General features: G+C 47.5%; 1 protein-coding gene across 1 annotated transcript in view; it reads left to right on the plus strand.

The window, feature by feature from the left end:
- EMP2 (epithelial membrane protein 2) overlaps nucleotides 1–4,296 on the plus strand; it is a 44,038-nt gene extending 39,742 nt beyond the window's left edge. The window contains exon 5 of the mRNA XM_043455587.1: nucleotides 777–4,296. Coding sequence (XP_043311522.1) covers nucleotides 777–964 — 188 coding nt within the window. The 3' untranslated portion in view covers nucleotides 965–4,296. The remainder of the gene's footprint in view (nucleotides 1–776) is intronic.
- The last annotated feature ends 22,225 nt before the right edge of the window (nucleotides 4,297–26,521 follow it).

Below are 26,521 nucleotides of genomic sequence, written 5' to 3' on the forward strand. Positions count from 1 at the left end.
TACCACTAATATCTGTGAACGCTGATGGTTCAGTAGGGATGTTTTCAGCTGTGATTAAGAGAGAAATCCAATTAGCAATGACTTCAGACACAAAACTTTTACTTTTTTAATATAACAAATAGCTTGAAGGTGGAAGGTGCCGGAGTTGGTTTGGCAGCTCAGCAGCAGCATCAGGAACCCTCCATTCTTTCCATCCTTCCATGCCATCACCTTCAGAGTGTCAGTGATGGCTTCCTCATGGCCCCAAAAGGGCTGCTGCAGCTCTTGACATTCATCCTGACCTAAGAGTTTCTAAAGCAGTAAGCAAGGGAAAATACAGCATCAAAAAATGCTTTCTTCTCTCTCATCTCCCTCTTTTCAGGGTGTAATAACTTTTACTGTAGAATTTTCTGTGGCCAGAACTGGAACATATAAAACCATAAACTATATCAAGTAAACAGGACAGGATGAGTAGTTGCAATAGAGACCATATGTGTCCTGCAAAGCAAACTACTTCCTGCCTGGCTGACCCATGGCCTGGAGCAGTTATGACCCCCTGGGTTGGGTAGCTGGCTGTCTAAACAACACTGGATTCAGCCAGCAAGAATGGGCAGCTGAATGGCTACAGGGCAATATTCTGCCACAAAATGCTAGTTGTAATCTTTCCAAGAGACTAAAATAAATGCCTACTAATAATAAAGCCTGAAATTTGTCTTCAGCTCCGACCACAGTCCCCTCGGGTCCCCGGTGCACGCTGTGGTCTGTGATTTATTTGGGCCCTGGCTTTCTTCCAACAGGCCTGTGTGTCATGATCGCAGCTTCCATTTACACAGACCGGCGCAAAGACATTCACGAGAACAACAGAGAGCTGTATGCCCAGACGTCGGGCGGCAGCTTCGGCTACTCCTTCATCCTGGCCTGGGTGGCCTTTGCCTTCACCTTCATCAGCGGCCTCATGTATCTGATACTGAGGAAGCGCAAGTAGAGCCCAGGAGCTGGGTGGCTTTCGCCCGGTTCAGAATCCACGTTCAGATAACCGTTTTGTATATAATCAGTTTTTTTGTGTGTGTGGTTTTTCTAGCAAACACATTGTTTCCTTTAAAAGCCAAAGGAGGAGTTTTTACATTCTTGAGATCAGAGACTAGACTATGAAGGCTGGAATTCAGACCTCCCGCCCATCCGAAAGCCTCAACACGACAAAGCCAAAAATCTTGGCAATGCTCAAATCCAAAAGTGTTCAGCAGGATCTTTCTTAACCACGGGGATGTAATGGGATGGACAAGAGGCCGAGAAAGCCAGGTCTTGGGGGCATCTTCCCCTAGGTTTGGGCTACACTGAGCCCCCCTCCGTCACCTCAGCTTCACTGTACTGAATCCGTGTGTTTAGTGGTGGAAGGTGGGGAGCGGGGTCCGTGTATGGGAGAAAACCTCCTTGGATGCCTAGCCAAGTTCCACATGAGAGACGGGTATAAACCCCCCGGTGTTCTGTCTACATCCAGACCAGAGCCCCAACCCTCCTGTCATGGACTAGCTTCAGAAAGTGCCACCCACGTTTGCTGACAGTGTACCTGCTTGCCTTCAGGAAGGTGAGCTTTAATCTGGGGGTCTGATTTAGGCGCACACGTGATCCCCTGGGCACCTTGTAAAATGCAGGCTCTCCGGGTCCCTCCCTAGACCTACAGAATCAGAGTCTTCGGGGATGGGGCCTGGGAACCTGCATTTGTAACAAGCTTCTTGGTGATGCTCAGGTGCCTTAAAATTGAGGACCGTGGCTGTCCCAGGGCCAGGTGAGCAGAACCGGCTCATACATGTTAAAGATCTCATCGTGTGGAGTTGGGGAGGTGGGTCTAGACTGCACTGAAAGCCCAAACCTTGGCCTCCAGCAGTGGCTCATTCTTCACTGCCCCTTCCACAGCTGCTCACATCTGGACCACCCAAAGTCCAGTCCCAGGGCTTGCATCCTGACAGCCAAACACCCTGGAGTGGGGTGCGGGGAGGATACAGCTTCCTCCCTACCCTAACTCAGAAGGCCTCTCCCTTCTCCTCCTGCTCTGCCTTCTAAGGCTGCCTGACCCCTACGACGCCTCACTTGTGGAGTCACAGAGGACTGTTCGCCATTCATTCATCCGTCCACATAAGTGATGGAGTGTTTGTGCCAGGCACAGGGGAAACCATGTTCAGACAGCCTGTCTCCTCGTGGGGCTCATTGTCTAACGGAGGAGACAGATTAAAAACCGATTAGGGAAACGAATTACAAACAGCGGTGAAGGTTGCCGAGAACACAACCAAGGATTCAGAAGAGAGGTCCATGGAATGGGCGGGGGCCCGCACTGTGCCTGCCTGGGTTTAAAAACTCCGGGAGGATTTAGGTCAGCCTGAATATCGCTCCACTCAGCCGAGGCAGGTGGCGCGGATGGAGACGCGCAGGCCGCCTGGCACCCGGAGAACGCTTCCTTCCCTGGAGGGGCCCAGGGTCCTGACAGAGAATGAAGCCCCGGGAGGGCCCCAGATTGCCGTGGTTCTCACACTTCAGTGGGTGCACGTGCCTCTCGTGGGACACTGCCTGCCAGGGTCCCGGTAAGTGCAGCCGGGGACTCCGAGGCTGCACGGAGGAGTAGGGCTCTGGGAGGATCCTCAGCGCCGTGAGGTGGGGGGCAGCACGGGGACCCCAGGACGTGACTATGGGAGAAGCCCTTTGCCCCTCACTCCCTGTTCCCTCCCGTGTTGAGAGCCTGCTGCTGGGAGGTGTGCCTGGGACCCGTCTGCGCATGTCAGCACTGGTGCCGTGTAAATGACCTCCTGCTAAATGAAGCGTCAGCCCACTTCCTGTGGAGCTGGGGAAATGTCTGGTTTAAGTCATCCAGGGTCTCCATGGATACCTCTTTCATGCAGGATCAGGTTTTCTCTCCATCTACCCGTTCACTGCCTTCAGTTTCAGCAGAATACTAAATGCTGTGTTCCAAGCACTGTGCAAGGCTCTGAAAACATAGGCCTATCCAGACATCCTGCCTGAGACAGGGCTCCCCTCCCTGCAGAGAGGCCACCGGCACAGTGGGGCATGGGGCCAGATGATCACTTCCTGCCTCTGGAAAACTCTCATTAGCCGTGTTTGGGGTAGGAGTGCAGGCTACACCGTTGGGCTTGGCGGGATGCTACACACATCTTCTGGAGGAAGGTAGGTGTAAGTGCCCCCAAGCTTTCTGCTCGGGTGGCTTGTCTGTAACTCCCTGACAGCCACAGTGGAAACAAGCAGAACCCCTTAGAATCAGAATTCAGAAAGCTTCATCGCCAAGCAATGAATGGATTTCCTTTTCCAAAAGGCTCTAGGAGTGGGATCTGAAATGACCCATGGATTTCCCTGGCCGGTCTCTCCACTATTCCTGTATAGCATTCAGCGCCCACATCCATCTGTGATGCCAAGGTTTTGTGAAGCAACAGAGCTTCCTTTCCCCCCACGACGTGATGTGCCCTGGGGAGGTGGAAAAGCAGTGAGGGCATGAGCAAGACAGTACCCAGCCTTCTTACCCACCGGTAGGTTCGGCCCTTGGTGCTCATGATCAGTTACTCAAGGACAACAACAGAGACAATGAGCTAAGACATCCAAGAGGCAAATATTAGGACCAAATGTATTACTGATGATGGCTGCATTTGAGGGAACTGTAGTTTGCATATTTTAGGACATTTTTATAAAGTACTGTAATTCATTGAGGGGCTATGAATGAAGACAGACTAACTCATTTTTGTTACTCGCATTAAAATTACTTTGGGTCTCTGTTCAAATAAGTTTGGAGAATGCTTCATTTGTTGCTCTGCGTGAGTGTATATACTCATACCTGAATACAGGAAAATTGGAGACATTTTCCCCCCACCCGGCCCCACGTTCTCTGCAATGGGTTGTGTGCCTCTGCGCATCCCTAATCCACAGGATGAAGCCCTAGGATGCTCTGTATTCACTGGTGATGAAGAAACCTAACCCCCCAGGCCTGTATGTAAGCACACTAAATGCGGGAGCTTGAGTAGATGCTGTAGCCTCATTTAAAATCTGTCTGGATGGGAATTACTAAACTCGCTAATTTGAAAGATTACTTACAATACAGCAAGTTGGACAGTTTTGTATATTGGCGGGGGCGGGGGGTGCAGTGGTGATGGGGAGATGCTAGGGAAAGGTGTGGAGGTTAAGTTTGAATTTTGATTTGGGGACAAATGTGACTTTAAGAGTAGTTAGATACTTTCTACTTAATGTGCCTTTAAAGTAGTCCATTTTCTATGTTTTGTATAATCTGAAACTGTACATTGAAAAATAAAGTTTAAAACCAGATTACCCAGAGCAGTAGACTCCAGTGTTCCCAACGCTGCCAACATCTAGAGGAAGAAGCTGCCATGTTGAGTGGCAGGGTCCTAATGTGTGGCTTGTGCAGAGAGCTGGGAGGGGCTGAAAGATGGTCATAGGAGGGTTTCTCAGCCTATCTGCTGCTTTCATGGGCCAGCTTTCTGGATGAGTGACAGAGGAGCCTGCCCACACCTCAAAGGGCCCCACGCTTGGTTAATGATCGGCTAGCACCATCTTAAAATTCTTAATGATATCTGGACAAACAGCCCCACGTTTTCCTTTTACGATGGTCTCCACAAGTTATGTAGCCAGTCCTGTTCTTCAGTTTGCATTTAAAAGACTTCTGCTTTAAAGGGTTGGGTGATGATGAAAAGAAGATTATCATAAAAGCACACTCTCCCCCCCCCCAAAAAAAAAGAAAGAAAAATTAAAGCAGAGCTTTCACTTTTCCCTAAGGAATGCCAAAAGTAGTCAAAAGTTATACATTCATAAAATGAATCATACCCCTTGCCAGGAGACACACACCCTGAAGTCACAACCACTCCAGGGTCACTTGGTGATGTGTTGATATCCATCAGGCCCAGTGTGGCTCCTTACGGCCCAGCAACCTGTGACTTAGAGTCGTCGTAGGCTCCCAAAGGCACCCAGTGTGGAATAGGGAGAAAGGAGCAGGAGGTCTACAATAAATGATCCGGTTTGGAAAATGGATGAGCAGGATAAGCATCAGTGCCCAGTGGTCCATGCATGGTTTCCCTGCCGGTTACCAGTTCCAAGAACTCCCTTCCATGGTGGGAGTAAGACCAGGGGTTTGTCAATGCAGGATTTGTTTGGTTCCGCTCAGCGTGACGATCTCTCTAGTCCACAGTCCTCCAAGGCCGTATCTAAGGTGGGCGTGGGGAGGAGGCCCTTTCCTCCTTCTTGTGGGTACAAAGGGTGTCAGTGGTACCTGGGGGTTGAAGGCTCTCAGTTCCTCTGACCACGGAAGGCTAAGCCAGTCAGAGATCTCATGTGGACTTTTTTAAACAACAAACATTTATTATCACACACATTTTGACAGTCAGGGATCCAGTAGCAGCAGAGTAGGGTGGTTTTGCTTTATGGTCTTAATGAATGAGATGGACTTCATCTTTGGACCTGAGAATTCCCACCTCTCAGTCTTATGCTTCAGTCTCTTCAAGCCTTCAGTCCAAGCTGTGTCCCCAGGCTGATCTTTGATGAAGAATGCTACAGGATCTGACATATCTTCCTATCACCTCATATATCTTCTGCCCAGCTTTTTGCCTCCACACCACGAACCCTTAGTCTAGGCCAGGGCTTAGCAAACTACTGGCTTGCTGGCCAAAGCCCTGTCTTTTTGTGGTCCTCAAATGCGGAATGCCTTTTCACTCTTCAAGAGTTATTTGGGGCTTCCTGGTGGTCCTAGTGATTAAAAATTCACCTGCCAATGCAGGGGACATGGGTTCAATCCCTGGTCCGGGAAGATTTCACATGCTGCGGGCCAGCTAAGCCTGTGTGCCACAACTAAGTGAAGCCTGTGCGCTCTAGAACCCGTGCTCTGTAGCAAGAAAAGCCGCTGCAACAAGAAGCCCATGCATCGCAGCGAGAGTAGCCCCTGCTCACTGCAGCTAGAGAAAGCCCACGTGCAGCAGTGAAGACCCAGAGCAGTCAAAATTAAATAAATAAATAATTTTTTAAAAAGAGTTATTTTAAAAATGCAAAAAAGAGAATGTATGTGACCGGTAACACCTAAAATATTTATTTATTTTTTTTTTTCTTCTTATTTTTTTTTTTTATTAGTTGGAGGCTAATTACTTCACAACATTTCAGTGGGTTTTGTCATACATTGATATGAATCAGCCATAGATTTACACGTATTCCCCATCCCGATCCCCCCTCCCACCTCCCTCTCCACCCGATTCCTCTGGGTCTTCCCAGTGCACCAGGCCCGAGCACTTGTCTCATGCATCCCACCTGGGCTGGTGATCTGTTTCACCATAGATAGTATACATGCTGTTCTTTTGAAACATCCCACCCTCACCTTCTCCCACAGAGTTCAAAAGTCTGTTCTGTATTTCTGTGTCTCTTTTTCTGTTTTGCATACAGGGTTATCGTTACCATCTTTCTAAATTCCATATATATGTGTTAGTATGCTGTAATGTTCTTTATCTTTCTGGCTTACTTCACTCTGTATAAGGGGCTCCAGTTTCATCCATCTCATTAGGACTGGTTCAAATGAATTCTTTTTAACGGCTGAGTAATATTCCATGATGTATATGTACCACAGCTTCCTTATCCATTCATCTGCTGATGGGCATCTAGGTTGCTTCCATGTCCTGGCTATTATAAACAGTGCTGCGATGAAGATTGGTGTGCACGTGTCTCTTTCAGATCTGGTTTCCTCAGTGTGTATGCCCAGAAGTGGGATTGCTGGGTCATATGGCAGTTCTATTTCCAGTTTTTTAAGAAATCTCCACACTGTTTTCCATAGCGACTGTACTAGTTTGCATTCCCACCAACAGTGTAAGAGGGTTCCCATTTCTCCACACCCTCTCCAGCATTTATTGCTTGTAGACTTTTCGATAGCAGCCATCCTGACTGGTGTGTAATGGTACCTCCTTGTGGTTTTGATTTGCATTTCTCTAATAATGAGTGATGTTGAGCATCTTTTCATGTGTTTGTTAGCCATCTGTATGTCTTCTTTGGAGAAATGTCTGTTTAGTTCTTTGGCCCATTTTTTGATTGGGTCATTTATTTTTCTGGAATTGAGCTGCAGGAGTTGCTTGTATATTTTTGAGGTTAATCCTTTGTCTGTTTCTTCATTTGCTATTATTTTCTCCCAATCTGAGGGCTGTCTTTTCACCTTACTTATCTGGCCCTTGACAAATAAAGTTTACCAGCCTCTATTTCCGAATCTGACTTGCTTATCCCTGTAAATCTCCCAATCACTGGATTCTCCACCAATTTAGATTGCCAGTCTTAGGCAGAAAGAATCTCAGTAAAGCCGTATTTTCTTCCATTTTTGTCATTAAATGAACCATCTTTGGCCCAAGATTGACTTTTTGTCACAGGAGTGTCCTGATGTGTTTCTACAAGTTTTTCTGATGCTCACAACATCCACGGGTACATGGTTCGTGTGAAATAGGTGACAGTTTAAACCAGGGTTAAACCATGGTCCATGGGCCAAATCCAGGCAACTGCTTGATTTTCTAAACACAGTATTATTGGCGCATAGCCACGCCCACTAATTTGCATGCTATTCCAGGCTGCTGTCAAAGGCAGACTTGCGCAACTGCAGAAGAGACCATATGGACCTAAGTGTGAAACCCTGACTAGCTGGCCCTCTACAGAAAGCTTCCAAACCCTGGTGTAAACAAAGGTTTTGCAACAGCAATGCCTGGGCCACTGCCTCCCAGCCTGGAAAGCGGGCCCCAGCTGCCCTCTGCTCCACCACCGTGTCTGTGGCTTGTAGCACCCACGTTCTGTTTCAGTCAGGATCCTGAGTTGCAAGCAACAGTGACTTTGGCTGGCTTAACAGAAAAGAAGGGACTTCCCTGGTGGTTCAGTGGTTAAGGGTCCGTGCTTCCAATGCAGAGGGGGATGGGTTCTCTCCCTGGTTGGGTAACTAAGATCCCACATGCTGCACGTGTGGCCAAAATATAAATAGAAAAAAAAATGTTAAATCAGAAATCTATTCAAAGGAAGTCAGCTAGACACCCCCAGCTCCCCACACTGCATCGGATGGTCCCACAGAACAAAGTTTTCTAAGGAAACCACGGCTGTCCCCACAACATGATGCTGCTCGCACCGAGAACTTGATCTTATGGAAAGCATCTGTGCCACCCTGACTGCTTTAGATGCAGAGCCGGGCACAGTGCATCTGATTGGTGAAGACTGGGTCACGTGACCACGGCCTTGCTGCAAGGGAGGCTGGGAAATGCTTATCAAGCATCTCCAGTTTCTACAGTGGGAGGTAAGTTCTGCAGCCCACAAAGACCCAGAAAGAAGGAAATGCCCCCAACAAAAGAGGGAAATTCAGACACTGGGAAGACAGGCTGGTGCCTGCTAAACGCCATTAGAAGCTCAGTTCCTTATTGTCCCACAGCTAAGCTAGTGTTTACCAAACGTTATTGATGCATACGCCATCTGCATGCTCTTTGCTTGTAGGTATGTACATCCTACACTATCGTTGACTGGACATTTTTTCTCCCTTAAATCAACTCTCTTTTATATAAATGCATTTATTCAGGAGAAAAACAAAATTTATAATTTATTTCAAATTCATAAAGTTGGAGACCAACATCAGTTGTCATTAATGACCCAGTTAGAAATGAGATGGGCTTCCCAGTTGGCACTAGTGGTAAAGAATCCCTCTGCCAACGCAGGAGATGCAAGAAATGTGGGTTTGATTCCTGAGTCTGGAAGATCCTCTGGAGTAGGAAATGGCACCCCCACTCCAGTATTCTTGCCTGGAAAATTCCATGGACAGAGGAGCCTGCTACACAGTCCATGGGGCTCCTAAGGGTTGGACACAACTGAGCAATAAAAATGAGATACAATTAAGAATGTTATTAAATGCATATTTCAAATGGTTGTTAGTAGGAGGTTTTGAGTCTGAGGACTACTCTTTCTTTTTTTCTTAAAGAATATATATTTTCTTAGAGTATATATATTTATTTACTTGGCTGTGCCAGGTCATAGTTGCAGCATGTAGGATCTAGTTCCCTGACCAGGGATCAAACCTGGGCCCACTGCATTGGGAGTGTGGAGTCTTAGCCATTGGACGACCAGGGACGTCCCCTTGCTCTTTCTTAACTAAGAAAGGAGGTTAGAGACTTCCCTGATGGTCCAGGGGCTGAGACTCTGTGCTGCCAATGCAGAGGGGCCAGGTTTGATTCCTGGTCAGGGAACTAGATCTCATGCCACAACTTGGAGTTCACGTACTGCAACTAAAGATTGAAGGTCCTGCGTGCCACAAGTGAGACTGAGTGAAGCTAAGTATCTCAGTGAATCTAAGGAGGTTAGTATCAGAAGTGTAGCTGTTAAAAATGATCAGGGCCATACCTACTTGATCTACTCAGTAAGTGAACAGAAAAGGATAACTTCCTCTTTCGTGATGTGACTTCAGGTACCAGGTGAATCTGTTGGCTGCCACTGGACTATTTGCCTCGTAGTTTACTTTCAAACCTGTCATAGTTTCCTGGTGCTGCTTTAAGAGATCACCACAACCTTAGTGGCTTTAAAACAACTTAAATTTATTATCTCACATTACGGCAGGTCAGAAATCTCAAATTAGTTTCGTTGGGTGTTGGCAGGGCTGGTGCCTTCTAGAAGCTCCAGGGGAAGAATCCATTTCTTCCCTTTGGGAGTGTGTGTCTAAATCCACCTGCATTCCTTGGTGCATAGCCCCTCCCTCCATCTTCAAAGCATCTTCTCTTCTCTCTGACCTCCCAGGACCCTGTGATCATACTGGGCTCGCCCTGATAATCCAGGATAAACTTCCCATCTCAAGATTCTTAACTTAATCACATCCTCGAAGTCTGTTTGCCATGTAAAGTAACACATCACAGCTTCTGGGACTCGAAAGTGGACATCTTTGAGGGGTGGGCCATGATTCCACCTACCACAACCCCCTCCCATCTTGTCTTTCTTATATGGGTGCATTGGAGGCATGTGTTGTCACTCAGGTGTGTCCGACTCTGCAACCCCATGGACTGTAGCCAGCCAGGCTCCTCTGTCCATGGGATTCTCCAGGCAAGAATAGTGGAGTGGGTTGCCATTTCCTTCTCCAGGGGATCTTCCCAACCCAGGGACTGAACCCGGGTCTCCTACATTACAGGCACATTCTTTAACATCTGAGCCTCCAGGGAGGCCCTGCATTGGGGGAGGACATGTGTAATACCAGAGAGCGTGAACTCTGATGTCCTCACTGGTGTAAGGGAATTCACATGCGTGCTTTGTTCTCCCTTGTTGGATTTCCTCCGTCTCCTCCGTCTGAGCTGGGTTTCCTCTCTCAAGTTGACCTTGTAGGACATCCCGATGCAACAGGAAATTAGAAATATATATTTTGGGAACTTCCTGGCGGTCCAGTGGTTAAGACTCCCACTTCCACTGCAGAGGGGGTAGGTTCCATCGAAGTGAGGGAGCTGAGATCCTGCATGCCACACTTTATGTCCGAAAAAAAAAAGAAAAGGAAAAGAAACAAATATTTTGGTTTAGCCACACTTGGGTGTATGATCAGATGCTCCCAGCTTCCAAGAAAGCCCATCCTCTCTCCCTCCTCTGAGCTCAGCTCCCCCTCGAGCTTCTGGGCATGCAAGGCTCCGGGTGGAAGGGGCAGCAGGAAGCGCGTTGTGCAGCCGCGCACAGATGGCCTGCGGGAGAGGCAGCCCCGCCAGGTGTCCGGAGCTCACTAATTACAGAGCCTCTCTGGCTTTAAGAAGCTGAGGTTTCTGACTCATCACCCATGGGGCAGGAGCTTTCATCTGCCTTTTTCTGTTCTGATCATTGCTTTCCTCACCCCCATCCAAGGCCTTGGCCCGGGACTTCTGCAACCAACCAAATCTTCCCTGGGAGGCAATGTAAACCGGAGTTCTGACCTGACTGGGCAATTAGAAGACAAGAGGCTTGAGTCAGCTACTTAGACTCTTTAAACCTCGTGGCCTAATCTGCATAACCAGGATGATGCTTAGTCCCTGGGTCTCTTCTTCCCTGAATATTTGTGGAGCACCTACCATGGTCCACACATCGGACTAGGCACCGAGAGAGGCTGTACCACACAGAATAGCCCCATGCACCCACGGAGCCTACGTTGGTTGTCATGGGGCAGGGGGAGCAGACAATAAACGAGGAAAAGGATAAGTAAAATTACAAATCGGCAGCAGAAACCAGCACAACATTGTAAAGCAAATATCCTCCAATTGAACTAAATTTTCAAGAAGTTTGCAAACAGGAAAAAGCTACAACTTGGGATATAATCTGTGAAGGAAATAGTGTGTTATAAAGAGAGCAGCCTGGGCTGGGTGAGGACTCAGTGATGAGATGACATTGACGCTGAGACCAGGAGAGCTGAGGGCGGGAAGGAGTGGGCGATTCCAGTCTGTATACAGGGGCGTGAGGATGAAACAAGATAATGCAACAGTGCTCATCCAAGACCTGTCACCATGTGGGGGACACTGTGCTGCCAGACCTACCCAGAACTTCAGCTTACAAAGGGCCTTCGTATGAACTGTATCATTTGATTCTTGTGACTGCCCACCCAATAGAGAGGGCAGACCCTGGTGTGCCCATTTTATTGGTGGGAAAGTGATGGGAAGAGCAGTTAAGTACAGCAAGGAGGCAGAGCCTTTCCCTCTGTCTCTGATCTCCCCAAAAGTCACGTGCTTTGATTGACAGTGCATGCGTGCTTCATCGCTCAGTCGTGTCTGACTCTTTGTGACCCCCATGGACTGTAGACTCCTCTGTCCATGGGATTCTCCAGGCAAGAATACTGGAGTGGGTTCCCATTCCTTTCTCCGGGGGATCTTCCTGACCCAGGGATCGAACCCGGGTCTCCTGCATTTGCAGGTGGATTCTGTACAGTCTGAGACACCAGGGAAGCCCTTGATTGACGGCGGATGCTTGCAAGATAGCGGGTGAGTTAGCTACAGCTGCTCAACCACAGCCACAATCCATACAACAATCAGTGTTCGCTGTTCACGTGTCTGGGACCAGCTAGGGTTTGGATGGGCAGGTATGCTGACCTTGGCTGGATATGCTCACGGGTCTAGGTGTTGGCTGGTAATGCCCTTGGCTGAAGTGACTGGGGCAACTCAACCTCATTCCTAGGTCTCCTGTCCTGTATCAGACTGACTCAGGTATTGTCTCAGTGATGGCAGAGATGCAGGAGAGCAAGTGCAACATGAAGCCTCTTAAGCTTGCAATTAAGATACCATTATTCTCTGCCTTCTGTTGGCCAAGCAGGTTACAAATCTTGCCCAGGTTCATAGGAGGTGAAATCAGCTCCCTCCTTCAGGGAAAGGAATACAGAGATGAGGGTAGAAGCAAAGAATTAGCAAATCTATTACCACAGGCTTCCGTTAGGGTCACAAAATGGAGAAGTGTGTGTGTGTGTGTGTGTGTGTGTGTGTGTGTGTGTGTGTGTACACATGTGTATGTGAAACAGTTGAATTGTTTAACACACACATGGAATATTTGTGAAAGTGCAGATTCTAAACTAAGCCTGTTAAATCTCTAAGAGCATGACTCAGAATCTGGTTTTTATAAGCCCTTCAGTTTATTCTGACGATCATAAAAAGTCTGCTAACTATTATTTTAAGGGATCAGGCCCTATGTACACAAGTCAGATGGGTTTTCATTTTACATTTGGAGGTAAATACTGGAACAAGAAGTATTTTACATTTAGACGTGAATATGAATCTCTACTCCTCCATCCAGAACATGTGTCCAAACTTTATCCTGCTTCTGAAAGGCCAAGTGGCCAGGGTGAAAGAGAAGGTAATACTACCACCCTCTAGTGGTGGTTTGTGGCAACACAACAGAACAATAAAGCACTAAACGTGTACCATAATCCTGGAGGAGAAAGCGACAACCCACTCCAGTCTTCTTGCCTGGAAAATCTCACCAACAGAGGAGCCGGGCGGGTTGCAAATCCATGGGATCTCAAAGAGTCGGACATGACTTAGCGACTTAGCATATAAAGCCATAAAGCAAAGACTTTTTTTTCACGTCCAATGTAGCTGGATGCAAGACAGCTGATAAAAGCTAATGTGAGTTATTCCTCACTGCTTGACAGTTTAATCTATTACTACCAGGGCATGGCTGGGTAGCTGTTTTCATTGAGCTCAAGTTATTAATTTTCAGCTCAGTTTTAAAATCCGTACTCTTTTTAGCCAGTAGAATATGACAACATTGAAGGAGATTTACAGTTTGCAGCTGGATGTCAGGGTAGAATTTACTGTTCTTGCTTAAAAAGAAGATATTTTAAGTGCAGAACCACTTTGAAGTCATTTTGAATAATTGTATTATGAAAAGTACTTGTGAATGTTTTCTTGCAGATTTTCCTTGAAAGAGCTCCACATTATATATGAGGGTTTCTCAACACTGCACAGTTGACGCTGGGGGCCAGGAAATTCTCTGCCGCGAGGGCTGTTCTGTGCACGTCAGGCGTTTAGCAGCATCCTTGGCCTCCACCCACTAGATGCCAACTGCACCGCTCAATTGAGACAACCTAAACTGCTTCAGAGGCGAGCTCAAGTTGGTCGGACTTCTATGTCTGGGCAGGAGTGCAGATTTAACTCTCTTTCTGACTTTACTTCCTATGTGTAGATAGGCATGTCCCACTTAATTCCAATAATTTCATTTCTGAAAATCAGACTTTATGGTATTAATACAAGAACCTTCACAGAAAGTGTATTTCACATTATTTTAAATTATGAAAATTATATAAGGCTGCATATTCATCCCAAACTCTGAGCCAACTTCTTGAAATGTAAATACATCCAAATACTATGTATGATAAATAAACTGTCTATGAGGATGGGGGGCACACAGAACATGGCAGAGCAGAAGGATGTGCACTCATCTTCTCCTGCGAGAACTCCAAAATTACAACACACTGCTGAACAACCATCAACAGGAGAACCGAAAAAAGATACCCCACGTCCAGGGGCAAAGGAGAAGCCCCAGCAAGGTGGTAGGAGGGGCAAAATCACATTTAGAATCAAACCCCATACCCTCCAGAGACGCTCAGAGGGCTCAAACAAAACCTCGTGTGCACCAGGACCCAGAGCCCCCACAGAGACCCACAAACTGCAGAACCAAATACCAAATAAATTCTCACACTGTTAAGAAAGTTCTAGGACCCACAACATATTTCCCAACCTGGGGATCTGGCAAAGGGACTGACAACCCCCAGGGAATTTGATTTTGGAAGCCAGTGGGATTTGATTCCAGAACTCACACAGGCCTGGGGAAACAGACTCTTGGAGGGCGCAAACAGAACCTTGTGCACCAGGACCCAGGAGAAGGGAGCAGTGACCCCACAAGAGACTGACCCAGACCTGCCTGTGAGTGTCCAGGAGTCTCCGGCAGAGGCGTGGGTCAGCGTTGGCCTGCTGCAGGGTCAGGGGCGCAGAGCGCAGCAGTGCTTCACAGGACCTTTTGAAGGAGGCCACTATCTTCTTTACCCCCACCATAGTTTGGTCTCAGGTCAAATAACAGGAAGGGAACATGGCCCCACCCATCAACAGAAAATTGGATTAAAGATTTACTGAGGATGCCCCGCCTATCAGAACAAGACCCAGTTTCCCCCACAGTCAGTCTCTCCCATCCTTAAGCCTCTTATCCTTATCAGAGGGCAGACAGAATGAAAACCACAATCAGAGAAAACTCACATGCACCACAGCCTTGTCTAACTCAATGAAACTATGAGCCATGCCATGTAGGACCACCCAAGACAGTGGTGGAGAGTTCCGGCAAAATGTGGTCCACTGGAGAAGGGAATGGCAAACCACTTCAGTATTCTTGCCTTGAGAACCCCATGAATATCATGAAAAGGCAAAAAGATACGACACTAAAAGAGGAACTCCCCAGGTTGGTAGGTGCCCAATATGCTACTGGAGAAGAGGGAGAAATAACTACAGAAAGAATGAAGAGAAGGAGCCAAAGCAAAAACAACACCCAGTTGTGGACATGACTGGTGATGGAAGTAAAGTTGGATGCTGTAAAGAACAATATTGCATAGGAACCTGGAACGTTAGGCCCATGAATCAAAGTAAATTGGAAGTGGTCAAACAGGAGATGGCAAGAGTGAACATTGACATTTTAGGAATCAGTGAACTAAAGTGGACTGGGATGGGTGAACTTAATTCAGATGACCATCATATCTACTACTGTGGGCAAGAATCCCTTAGAAGAAATGGAGTAGCCCTCATAGTCAACAAGAGTCCGATATGCAGTACTTGGGTGCCATCTTGAAAATGACAGAATGATCTCTGTTCATTTCCATGGCAAACCATTTAATATCACAGTAATCCAAGTCTATGCCCCAATCAGTAATGCTGAAGAAGCTGAACGGTTCTATGAAGATCTGCAAGACCTTCTAGATCTAACACCCAAAAAAGTTGTTGTTTTCATTATAGGGGACTGGAATGCAAAAGTAGGAAGTCAAGTGATACCTGGAATAACATGCAAATTTGGTCTTGGAGTACAGAATGAAGCAGGGCAAAGGCTAATAGAGTTTTGCCAAGAGAATGCACTGGTCATAGAAAACACCCTCTTCCAACAACACAAGAGAAGACTCTACACGTGGACATCACCAGATGGTCAATACCAAAATCAGATTGATTATATTCTTTGTAGCCAAAGATGGAGAAACTCTATATAGTCAGCAAAAATAAGACCAGGAGCTGACTGTGGCTCAGATCATGAACTCCTTACTGCAAAATTCAGACTTAAAGAGAAGTAGGGACAACCACTAAATCATTCAGGCATGACCTAAATCAAATCCCTTATGGTTATACAGTGGAAGTGACAAATCACTTCAAGGGATTAGATCTGAGAGACAGAGGGCCTGAAGAACTATGGATGAAGGTTCATGAATTTGTACAGGAGGCAGGGATCAAGACCATCTCCAAGAAAAAGAAATGCAAAAAGGCAAAACAGTTGTCTTAGGAGGCTGTGAAAAGAAGAGAAGTGAAAGGCAGAAGGAGAAAAGGCAAAGGAGAAAAGGAAAGATATATCCATCTGAATGCAGAGTTCCAAAGAATAGCAAGGAGAGATAAGAAAGCCTTCCTCAGCGATCAATGCAAAGAAATTGAGGGAAATAATAGAATGGGCTTGGAGGAGGAAATGGCAACCCACTCCACTATTCTTGCCTGGAGAATCCCCCTGGGCAGAGGAGCCTGGCGGGTTACAGTCCATGGGGTCGCAAAGAGTCTACACGACTGAGTGACTAAGCACACAATAGAAAGGGAAAGACTAGAGATCTCTTCAAGAAAATTAGAGACACCAAGGGAGCATTTCAGGCAAAGATGCGCCCAATAAAGGACAGAAATAGTATGGACCTAACAGAAGCAGAAGATATTAAGAAGAGGTGGCAAGAGTACACAGAACTAGGCAGAAAAAGACCTTCATGACCCAGATAACCAAGATGGTGTGTTCACTCACCTAGAGCCAGACATCCTGGAATGCAAAGTCAAGTGGGCCTTACGAAGCATCACTAGAACAAAGCTAGTGGAGGTGATGGAATTCCAGTTGAGCTATTTCAACTCTTAAAAGATGATGCTGTGAAAGTGCTGCACTCAATATGTCAGCAAATCTGGAAAATTCAGCAGTGGCCACAGGACTGGAAAAGGTCAGTTTTCATTCCAATCCCAAAGAAAGGCAATGTCAAAGAATGCTCAAACTACTGCACAATTGCACTCATCTCACATGCTAGTAAAGTAATGTTCAAAATTCTCCAAGCCAGGCTTCAGCAATACATGAACGGTGAACTTCCAGATGTTCAAGCTGGTTTTAGAAAAGGCAGAGGAACCAGAGATCAAATTGCCAACATCTTTTGGATCATTGAAAAAGCAAGAGAGTTCCAGAGAAACATCTATTTCTGCTTTATTGACTATGCCAAAGCCTTTGACTGTGTGGATCACAATCAGTTCAATTCAGTTCAGTTCAGTCGCTCATTCGTGTCTGACTCTGCGACCCCATGAATCACAGCATGCCAGGCCTCCCTGTCCATCACCAACTTCTGGAGTTTACTCAAACCCATGTCCATCGAGTCGGTGATGCCATCCAGCCATCTCATCCTCTGTCGTCCCCTTCTCTTCCTGCCCTCAATCCCTCCCAGCATCAGGGCTTTTTCCAATGAGTCAACTCTTCGCATCAGGTGGCCAAAGTACTGGAGTTCCAGCTTCAGCATCAGTCCTTCCAATGAACACCCAGGACTAATCTCCTTTAGGATGAGCTGGTTGGATCTCCTTGCAGTTCAAGGGACTCTCAAGAGTCTTCTCCAACACTATAGTTCAAAAGCATCAATTTTTCAGCACTCAGCTTTCTTTATAGTCCAACTCTCACATCCATACATGACCACTGGAAAAACCATAGCCTTGACCAGATGGACCTTTGATGGCAAAGTAATGTCTCTGCTTTTTAATATGCTGTCTAGGTTGGTCATCACTTTCCTTCCAAGGAGTAAGTGTCTTTTAATTTCATGGCTGCAGTCATCATCTGCAGTGATTTTGGAGCCCAAAATGTGTGGATCACAATAAACTGTGGAAAATTCTGAAAGAGATGGGAATACCAGACCACCTGACCTGCCTCCTGAGAAATTGGTATGGATGTCAAGAAGCAACAGTTAGAATCAAACATGGAAAAACGGACTGGTTCCAAATTGGGAAAGGAGTACATCAAGGCTGTATATTGTCACCCTGCTTATTTAACATATGCAGAGTACATCATGCGAAATGCTGGGCTGGATAAAGCACAAGCTGGAATCAAGATTGCCAGGAAAAATATCAATAATCTCAGATATGCAGATGATACCACCGTTATGGCAGAAAGCAAAGAAGAACTAAAGAGCCTCTTGAAAGTGAAAGAGGAGAGTGAAAAAGTTGGCTTAAAACTCAACATTCAAAAAACTAAGATCATGGCATCCAGTTCTATCACTTCATGGCAAATAGATGGGGAAACAATGGAAACAGTGATAGACTTTATTTTCTTGGGCTCCAAAATCACTGCAGATGGTGATTGCAGCCATGAAATTAAAAGACGCTTACTCCTTGGAAGGATAGTGATGACCAACCTAGACAGCATATTAAAAAACAGAGACATTACTTTGCCAACAAAGGTCCACCTAGTCAAAGCTATGGTTTTTCCAGTAGTCATGTATGGATGTGAGAGTTGGACTATAAAGAAAGCCGAGCACTGAAATATTGATGCTTTTGAACTGTGGTGTTGGAGAAGACTCTTGAGAGTCCCTTGGACTGCAAGGAGATCCAACCAGTCCATCCTAAAGGAAATCAGTCCTGAATATTCATTGGACAGACTGATGCTGAATCTGAAACTCCAATAATTTGGGCACCTGATGCAAAGAACTGACTCATTGGAAAAGACCCTGATGCTGGGAAAGATTGAAGGCAGGAAGAGAAGGGTTCAACAGAGGATGAGATGTTTGGATGACAGCACCAACTTGATGGAGATGAGTATGACCAAGCTCTAGGAGTTGGTGATGGACAGGGAAGCCTGGCATGCTGCAGTCCATGGCATCGCAAAGAGTCGGACACGACTGAGCAACTGAACTGACTGACTGAAACTGCCTCTGGAGCTTCGCCAGTGGCTCCAGCTGCAACACAGGAGCCGTAGGAGATGTGAGTTTGATCCCTGGGGTAGGAAGATCCCCTGGAGGAGGGCATGAGAACCCACTCCAGTATTCTTGCCTGGAGAATCCCACAGACAGAAGAGCCTGGTGGTCTACAGTTTATAGGGTCGCAAAGAGTTGAACACGACTTGAAGCGACTTAGCACGCATGCATGCATGCATGCACAAACTGTCTCCAGACATTGCCAGATGTCCCCTGGGGAGGGAAGGCAAAACTGCCCCCAGCTGGGAACCACCTCCGCGGTAGGGCTTTATATACCAGGAAATACGGTAATTGGCACCCTTGAGGAGGCCGCCAGGCCCACAACAGGTCACAGCATTGGAGGAAACAGGATGAAGCCAATGACAGCCTGCCACACCGTGGGCCCTGACCTGTCTCTGAGCAGTACGGGATGTTCCTGGTCCTGAAGCTTAAACTGCACATTAGCTCAATATTTGTCATCAACTAGCGCAAACAGAGACGGGAGGAACCAGGAAAGAAGGGTCTCTCCGTGTTTGTAGAAGAAGAGCGGTGTAATTCCAGAGATGAATTGCACAGGAGAGCAAAGCGACGTGAGCCTGGACCTTGGCACAGGGTTCCCTGAAAAATAACAGCTTCTTTTGGTCAGAAGGGGAAGTTCAGTTGTGATGACGTGCCGCCGAGTCGTGCAGAGAGGAATGCCCCTGAGCCGAGTGTAGCATCCACATTCCCGCTCCGACCCTGAATTGGTGACGCGGGACAGGGTTTAACAAGGCGGCCGCCATGTCTCTGTCTTCTTAGCTGTGCTTCGGTTTGCATTCCCCTGTAGCCTGGTGGTGGTGGTGCTCAGTCGCTGAGTTGTGTCCGACTCTTTGCGACCCCATGGCCTCCGGCACGCCAGACTCCGCTGTCCTTCACTATCTCCCGGAGTTTACTCAGATTCACGTCCATTGAGTCAGTGATGCTGTCTCACCTGAAGCCTGCTTTCCCTCTCTGTCATCCTCTGTCATCCTGGGATGGCTGGTCTTTTGTTCCCAAATAAAAGGTCCCTGAAAGGCCTTCAGATGTTCTCAGAATGAGGTGTGACATCCAGAAGTATCTCACTAGTACCAATGAGAGCTGCATGCCAATGCTTTCTGGTGAGCTGGCTGCCTGCATTCAAACCTGGTCCCCACGTTTCCCTGCTGTGTGACCTCAGGCAAGCTGCTTGATGTCTCTGGGCCTCTGCTGTCTGTAAGATGGGAGCAGATGGCAGCAACAGCAAGGGGACCTACGCCCAGCGCTCGGTGAGGACTATTGCTCTCTTATGACAGTTCATCGGGCCAAGCCCACTTACCCAGTAAGCAGCAGACTTGAGGATTGAAATTAGATTTTCCGACTCCAGATCCTGGGTTCTCAACCTTGCCATATGCTGGAACGAATTGGGGGGCTTCTGAGGCCCGGATCCCACAGAGGTCACCATCTCCTTGGTCTGGAGAGCAGCCAGGTGTGGACGTTGTTGAGGATCTCCAGGTGATTTGAAGATGCCATCTTATGACTTGGGTCCAATTAAACGAGAGTCAAGCTTGGGCAGAATCTGACCTCCCAGGGCTGGCTTTTCTCAGCGAGCACAATGTCCTCCGGGTTCATCCACGGTGCAGCCTGTGACAAGATTCCCTCCTTTGTGCCTGAATAATATGCCATCCTATGGAAAACGCCCTGTTTCCTTTCTCCACCCATCTTGCAACAGGCATTTAGATGGTTTCCATCTCTTGATGCTGCTTACGTGAGGTATTTTTAAAGTCGTCAGATTCATAGAAACAGCAAGTGGAAGGGTGGTTGCCAAGGACTTGGGGAGGGGAATGGAGGGGGGTGTGGGGCTTTGCTGTTCAGTGGGTACAATTTCAGTCCTGCAAGATAGAGGAGCTCTAGAAAGGCTTTGCAACACGGTCCTTACAGGTACATTTATTGCTATTCAGTCTCTAAGTCATGTCTGACTCTTTTGCAACCCCATGGACTGCAGCCTACCAGGCTCCTCTGTCCATGGGATTTCCCAGGCAAGAATACTGGAGAGGGCTGCCGTGCCCTCCTCCAGGGGATCTTCCCAACCCAGGGATCAAACCCATGTCTCCTCCGTTGGCAGGTGGGTTCTTTACCACTGAGCCACCAGGGAAGCCCAGCCGTACAGTTGTGTTCACTTAAAACTTTGTTGGGACTTCCCTGGTGGTCCAGTGGTTAAGAATCTGCCTCCCAGTGCAGAGGATGTGGGTTCAATCCCTGATCAGGGAACTAAGATCCCATATAGCCCTGGATGCAACTAAGCCCCGCAACTAGAGAAACCTGCACACTGCAATAAACAGCCTGGGCTGAAACGAAAGATCCTGAAGCTGCAACTAAGACCAGATGCAGCCAAGTAAATAAATATTTTTTTAAAAAAGCAAACAAAACTCTTTGTGAAGAGGGTAATTTCATGATATGTGCTTTATTTTTTTTTTACCACAACTTAAAACACACACACACAGACACATCAAACAGGCAGTTCAGGGGAGTGCTGAAGGCTCCAGGGTTGGCAGAGGCTGAAAACAGGGGGGACTGAATCAGAAGGGCTTCCTGGAGGAGGCGGAAAGTGTGGACCTTCCTCCTTGAAGCAGCTGCTGGAGTGAAAGGCTTCCCCAAGGGATTAATGGGAGAGTTGGGCTGCCAGGAGGTCCCAGCCAGGATCTGGAGCCTTCAGCGTGAACTGCAGACAGCCAGCCTCTGCTGGAGAGTTGCCTCCACTTGCTGGCAAGGTGTGGCCTGCAGACTCCCGCCTCCCAGCAACCCCCCTTCCTTCCCCGCGGTGAGTTGAGGGCAGTAACAGGCGTGCTTATTTAAAGGACTGATGACTCAGCCTCCAGTTCCAGCCTCCGTCTTGCTTGGCTTGTTTTCTGGCAGAGGAAGCAGAGAACCAGTGGGCAAAATGTGTGATTTGCCAGATTTTGCCAGCAGCTCAACTGGTTTCAAATTTAGCCTAAATTTCTGTCTCCTGCTACTTGAAAGGGTTTTCCATGTGGCACAGTAGTTAAGAACATGCCTGCTAATGCAGGAGACACAAGAGACCTGGGTTCAATCCCTGGGTTGGGAAGATCCCCTAGAGAAGGACATGGCAACCCACTCCAGTATTCTTGCCTAAAGTATTCCATGGACAGAGGAGTCCATGGGGTTGCGAAGAGCTGAATACAACTGAGTGACTAAGCACATATGCTCAAGAAAAAGCATTTACAATTTGGTGGCAGGGGGGTGGGAGGGTGGAGTTCTTAAAGTCTAAGTCCAGCGACTGGCTGCCTTGGCATTCCCTGGGGAGCATGTTGAGAATACAGATTCCTGGGCCTTGCCCCAGACTTGTGGAGTGGGGTCCTCAAGGTCCCACTCAAGGGGCGGAGGTCCTGGAATCTGTTAACGAGTTCTCGAGGAATTTGGACCAAACGATGTCAGTGGATCACAACTGGGAATATCTCATGGGATGCCTAACCCTGTAAACTAGGCCAGACAACCTGAATTAGGAGCTGGTTGCGGTCCAGCTCGCCTAAACTTCTTTTCTTCTTCCATGGTTCTCTGCTTTGTCCACTGATCGGGATAAGCAGACCTAAGGGGTGGTTTGAAAATGCAATAACCTGACTTCAATGTAGTCCAACCCAAAATGATAAAGTTTAAAAAGAAAGGAAATCTCACTTCATGGTCCATGTGTGCTAAGTTGCTTCAGCCTTGCCCGACTCTTTGCAGCCCTATGGACTGTAGCCTGCCCAGGCTCCTCTGTCCATGGGATTCTCCAGGCAAGAGTACTGGAATGGATTGCCATACCCTCCTCCAGGGGATCTTCCTGACCCAGGGATCAAAACCACATCTCTTATGTCTCCTGCATTGGCAGGGGGAGTCTTTACCACTAGCGCCACGTGGGAGGTTTACAAAATTCCCGTTAATCATATTGACATGTGTTGCTTTCTTTCTGGCCATTCCCTTTCCTTTGGTAACGACACCCCAAACCCCTTTTGGATTCATCTCTACCTGCCAGTGGGCAATTGGGTAGGCATGTCGATCTATCAAGGTGTCTCGTGACCCAAGCCAGGTCCATGGGCACTTCTCTCTAGACTCTCCCAGGCTCATGAGTGTGGGAAACACGACCCTCAGGCAGCTACATTTTACGGTCTCCATTAGCTCCTGTCCTTTGATTCTCCACTGTGGTGCCTTTTGAGCCATCTCTAGCTGACAGCACAGTTCTGTGGGCTACCCCAGGCTCCTCCCATAAATGCTCTTGTTGCTGAAATTCTGGTCCACTAGACCATGGGTTCCCAACCTCCAGAATCTGATGCCTGATGATCTGAGGTGGAGCTGATGTAATAATAATAGAAATCAAGTGCACAATAAATGTAATGTACTTGAATCATCCTCAGACCATCCACCACCTCTCCCCACCAGTCCATGGAAATATTATCTTCCACCAAACAGGCTCCTAGTGCCAAAAAGTTGGGGACTGCTGCACTACACAACTCTGAAGTTTCTCTCTTCATCTTTGTCTGCATGCTGCTGGAAGGTTCTGGAAGGCTATGTCCTCTTTGGATTTGTCACGGGGTTGGGGGAGGAGCTAGGTGGGGACCAGAAAGTGTGTGCTGTTTATTTTGCCACTTTCATCACAGACAACAAAGGGTAAGTTTGCTTTCCAGAATCTCATTGGGATTTGAGTCTTTTCCACTTGCATTGGACTTTCAGCTTAAATTAATTGCCTCTAATTTATACCATTCAATTCCAATTTAATGAAATGAAGTGAGAATGATAAAATCCACCTGCTAGGGCTTTTGTTTCTGAGTGGACCTGAAGCTACAGAGTGGAGAACATGGGTAAGGAAGAGCTTCTGACTCTAAGTTTAGAAAAGCAATTCCAGTGAAAATGTTTGACTCCAGACACAAAATCAACTGCGAGTCCATGTGGAGGTCTGGGAGGAAAGGACCTTTCCGTACCCGTATTAGCTACGGTCTTGCAACACTGGCACCGTGGTTTCAAATGCGTCGTTTGGTAGTTTTGTGACCACTGATTGGTTCCAACACCGAAAATGACAAGTGAAAGTGTCAGTTGCTCAGTCCTGTCTGACTCTTTGCGATCCTGTGGACTGTTGCCCGCCAGACTTCTCGTCCATGGAATTCTCCAGGCAAGAATACGGATGTGGGTAGCCATTCCCTTCTCCAGGGGATCTTCCCCACCCAGGGACTGAAACTGCAGTCTCCTGCATTGCAGACCATCTCCTGAAACGGCAGGTTTAATTTCAGCTTCAACACTACGGAGAAGGGGCGTGACTGCCCCCTGGTGGCCATTGCTCCAAATTGTTCGTTCAGGTCTTGAACGAACAGGTCTTCCAAGATGAAGGGATGAAATTTGTGAAATTGAATGCGGGCGGTAAACTGCAAACATTCCAAAATCTCAACATTTAACCATTGACCTGGACTCTATGCATCTCTATATTCAATTACAGTCTCAATCAGAAACCAAAGCAATTTGGTTTGGTCCGGTCAGATAAGAAGTCTTTTTTTTTTTTCCTGAATTGGATATTCCTCAGAGAAGAGAAATCATTACAGGGGTCCTTTTGTGGCCATTCTACATTTCCTTCTGCCTTGCTATTTCTTCCTGGAGGAAGAAGGGTGTGTACATTTATTTTGTCCTCCTTAATAGAAGTGGGGCAGAGTAACTGAATCCTGAGGCTGGTATGTGCATTGATGTTTCCCAGCAAAGAGTTTATTCTTCAGTTCCACTACCTCTGGAGATCACTTCCCAGTCTCAGCTGCTGTCATGTTGCCCTGACCATTGCCATAGCCTTTTTTTAAAGTTATTAACCTATTTATTTTTGGCTGTTCTGGGTCTTTGTTGCTGTAGTGGACTTTTGCTAGTTGCGGCGAGCCAGGGCTACTCTTGGTGGCAAAGCACGGGCTTCTCATTGCAGGGGCTTCTCTTGTTGCAGAGCACGGGTTCTCAGCCGTGTGGGCTTCAGTAGTTGCGCTTGTGGGCTCTAGTGCTCGGGCTCAGTAGTTGGGGTGCATGGGCTTAGTTGCTCTGCAGCATGTGGAGTCTTCAAGGAGAGGGAACCAAACCTGTGTCCCCAGCATTGACAGGTGGATTCTATCTGTTGAGTCCTGCCCCAAACCCACGGGTGTGAAGCCTTTGATACCAAGGCCACAGAAGCAGAATCCAGAACCAAGGTCACCTCCAAAGCTGACTGAACCCCTCTGTAAGTGTTGCCAAAAGCCCCCCTGATCATCACTAACAAGCTTCCTGATCCCAAATTCGGCAAAAATGCCCACCTTGATAGTTACCCTATAGCACCCTAGCCAATCACCTGATGCCAACCTTCCAGCAGGAATTTTCTTTGTCTCGAGGCTGTAAAAATTGGCTATTAACCCTTGAAAAGCGTTGACTCTCCTCGGTCTAGTAGGAGGTCAGCCCGCTGTGTTTGCAGTGCCCACATTATCTCTGCCCTTTGTTCTTAATAAACTCACTCCTTTCTGAAATGCTCTGTCTGGAGATTTCTTTTCCACGCTCAGACTGCCTCAAGGCTATCCACTGCACCACCAGGGAAGTCCACCATAGCCTTTTAATTTGTCACCCTGGCTTCCGCCTACTCATCGCCCCCCCACCCCCACTCCCAGCCCATTTTCTCTATGGCAGCCAGAGTTATCGCAACCTGCAGCCTGGTCCTGTCTCCCATCTGGGTTGAAAGCTTCAGTGGCTCTCTGTTGCTCCCAAGATGATGACCGAAATTCTTAACACGGACAACAGTGTTTAACAGCGTCCCAGGTGCTGGTTGCTGCCTCACAAAGGAGCCCCAAACTGAAGTGGTTTAAAATAATTTTATTTTGCCCACAGTTTTGTGGGTCCACTTATGGCTAGGATTCAGTTGGGATGTTCATCTGCTCCATGTGATCTCAGCTGGGGCTTTTGCAACTCACGATCTGCTCCAAAGATGATTCCCGTACTCACAGATCTTCCACTTCAGGGCTCCCTTCCCCCCACCCCCTCTCTCCATGTGGCATTTTGTCCTCCAGGGTCTTGTGGCCTGGGCTTCCCAGCCACAGGTGATCTCAGGGTTGTTGTACTTCTTAGATGGTAGCTGGTATCCGAGAAACAGGAAATAGAAGCCGCCTGGCTGGCTCCCAGAGCTGGCAAAGCATTGCTTTCATTGTATTCTGTTGGTCAAAGTCATCCTAGAAGCCCCAGAGCCCAGGAGGTAGAGAGACAGAGTCCACTTCCAGAGTGGGGAGGGAGGCAGAGCAGCACTGCAGAAGGGCAAGTGGCCTGGGAGGTACTAGGCTAGGTACTAGGACGAGGTCTGGTCGCCACCCTGGACTCTCCCGAACCACCTGCCTCTTGCAAACGTTCCTCCCATGCATTTCACCTGGTGTGTTCTACCCAGCCTACAGCTGCTGTTCAATTGCTAAGTCATGTCTGACTCTTTGTTGATCCCAAGGACTGTAGCACGCCAGGCTCCTCTGTTGTCCACTATCTCCCGGAGTTTGCTCAAATTCATGTCCGTTGAGTCGGTGATGTTGTCGAACCATCTCATCCTGTAGATTTCAGCTAAATCAGGATTTCCAGGGGATGGTCTCACCCGACCCTCCATGGACTCTAAGAATCCACAGTCCATTATTTTGTCTCCCCAGTTGCTCATTATGAAAATTTTCAACCTGCAGAAATGTTGCAAGAATAACCCTACTTGCCACTTAGAGTCACCAACTATTAACATTTTGGTCACATTTGCTTTTATTATTCTCTTTGTGTGTGTGTGTGTGTAAATATTTTATGAGTCCTTTGTGAGTCAGCTTTGCCTCCAAGGCACTTTGCCTCCAAGGACTTCGACATCTCTCCTAAGGACAAGAGTGTCTC

This window comes from Cervus canadensis, chromosome 32, assembly GCF_019320065.1.
Source record: "Cervus canadensis isolate Bull #8, Minnesota chromosome 32, ASM1932006v1, whole genome shotgun sequence".
Taxonomy (NCBI): Eukaryota; Metazoa; Chordata; class Mammalia; order Artiodactyla; family Cervidae; genus Cervus; species Cervus canadensis.